Source organism: Miscanthus floridulus, chromosome 2, assembly GCF_019320115.1.
Source record: "Miscanthus floridulus cultivar M001 chromosome 2, ASM1932011v1, whole genome shotgun sequence".
In the NCBI taxonomy this organism is placed as follows: domain Eukaryota; kingdom Viridiplantae; phylum Streptophyta; class Magnoliopsida; order Poales; family Poaceae; genus Miscanthus; species Miscanthus floridulus.
Window position 1 is genome coordinate 133,686,880 of NC_089581.1, and position 1,400 is coordinate 133,688,279.

Genomic DNA, 1,400 nt, shown 5'->3' on the forward strand with positions numbered 1-1,400 from the left:
TAGAGTGGACCGAGGTCTAGATGCCACCAGCGGTCATCGATCAAGAGTGTTGGACGATGTATTTCAATGGGTCGCTGATGAAGAAGGGCGCCAGCGCGGGGCTGGTCTTCGTATCACCCCTCGGGGTCCGCATGAGATACATGGTTTGGCTCCATTTTGCCTCATCAAATAATGTGGCCGAATACGAGGCACTCGTTAACGGCCTACGCATTGCCATCGAGCTAGGCATCCGATGCCTCGACATTCGGGGTGACTCTCAGCTAGTTGTTAACCAAGTCATGAAGGAGTCCAGCTGCCATGATGCCAAGATGGCTGCATACTGCCAAGAAGTCCGACAACTAGAGGACAAGTTTGACAACCTTGAACTTAATCATGTCCCGAGGTGCCTCAATGAGGTGGCCAATGCACTCATGAAGGTGGCGTCCGGTCGAGAGCCAGTGCCAACGGGCGTCTTCGCCAGTGACCAACACAAACCCTCGGTGCGCTATGAAGTGTCGGATCAGGCCGATGATAGCCCATCTGATCCGGCCCCGAGGGCTGACCCATCGATTGTTCCGTTCGACCTTGAGGTCATGGAGCTTGAAGAGGATTCGGCTACAGAGCCTGACCCTCCGGATGACTGGAGAATGCCCTACCTCAACTACCTCCTCTGTGACACACTGCCAACGGACAGGATGGAAGCTCGACGGCTCGCACGTCGCGCCAAGTCCTTCGTCCTTGTAGAGAGCAAACTCTACAGACGGAGCCACACCAGGATCCTGCAGCTCTACATCCCTAGTGAATAGGGAAGACTTTTGCTGAGCGACATGCATGGTGGGGTCTGCAGTCACCATGCTGCGCCAAGAACCTTGGTTGGAAACGCATTCCTACAAGGCTTCTACTGGCCTACTGCAGTAACCGATGCCGAGCAAATCGTACGCACCTATGAAGGGTGTCAGTACTACGCTCGGTAGACTCACCTCCTAGCCTAGGCACTCCAGATGATCCCCATCACGTGGCCCTTCGCGGTCTGGGGGCTCGACCTGGTTGGGCCACTCAAAAAGGCGCCTAGGGGCTTCACCCACCTCCTTGTCACCATAGACAAGTTTACGAAATGGATCGAAGCTCGACCGATCTCCATAATCAAATCCGAGCAAGCTGTACTGTTCTTCCTCGACATCATCCATCGCTTTGGAGTACTGAACTCCATCATCACAGACAACGGCACGCAGTTCACCGGTAGGAAATTCATTGGATTCTATGATGAACAACACATCTAGATAGACTGGGCGGCTATCGCGCACCCTTAGACAAACGGGCAGGTCGAGCGCGCAAACGGCATGCTCCTGTTGGGCCTTAAGCCTAGGATCTTCAACTAGTTGAACAAGTTTGGTGCGCGCTGGCTCGCCGAGCTCTCGGTG

At 54.6% G+C, this 1,400-nt stretch overlaps 1 protein-coding gene across 1 annotated transcript; it reads left to right on the forward strand.

The window, feature by feature from the left end:
* Nucleotides 1-308: 308 nt before the first annotated feature.
* LOC136537103 (uncharacterized) lies at nucleotides 309-785 on the forward strand. Its single transcript, XM_066529184.1, has one exon. It carries the CDS (start codon nucleotides 309-311, stop codon nucleotides 783-785), a length of 477 nt encoding a protein of 158 aa, XP_066385281.1.
* Nucleotides 786-1,400: the final 615 nt, after the last annotated feature.

Bases quoted from the DNA above. Each gene is read 5' to 3' on its own strand.
- LOC136537103 (XM_066529184.1), top strand. From the start codon at position 309: ATGGCTGCATACTGCCAAGAAGTCCGACAACTAGAGGACAAGTTTGAC.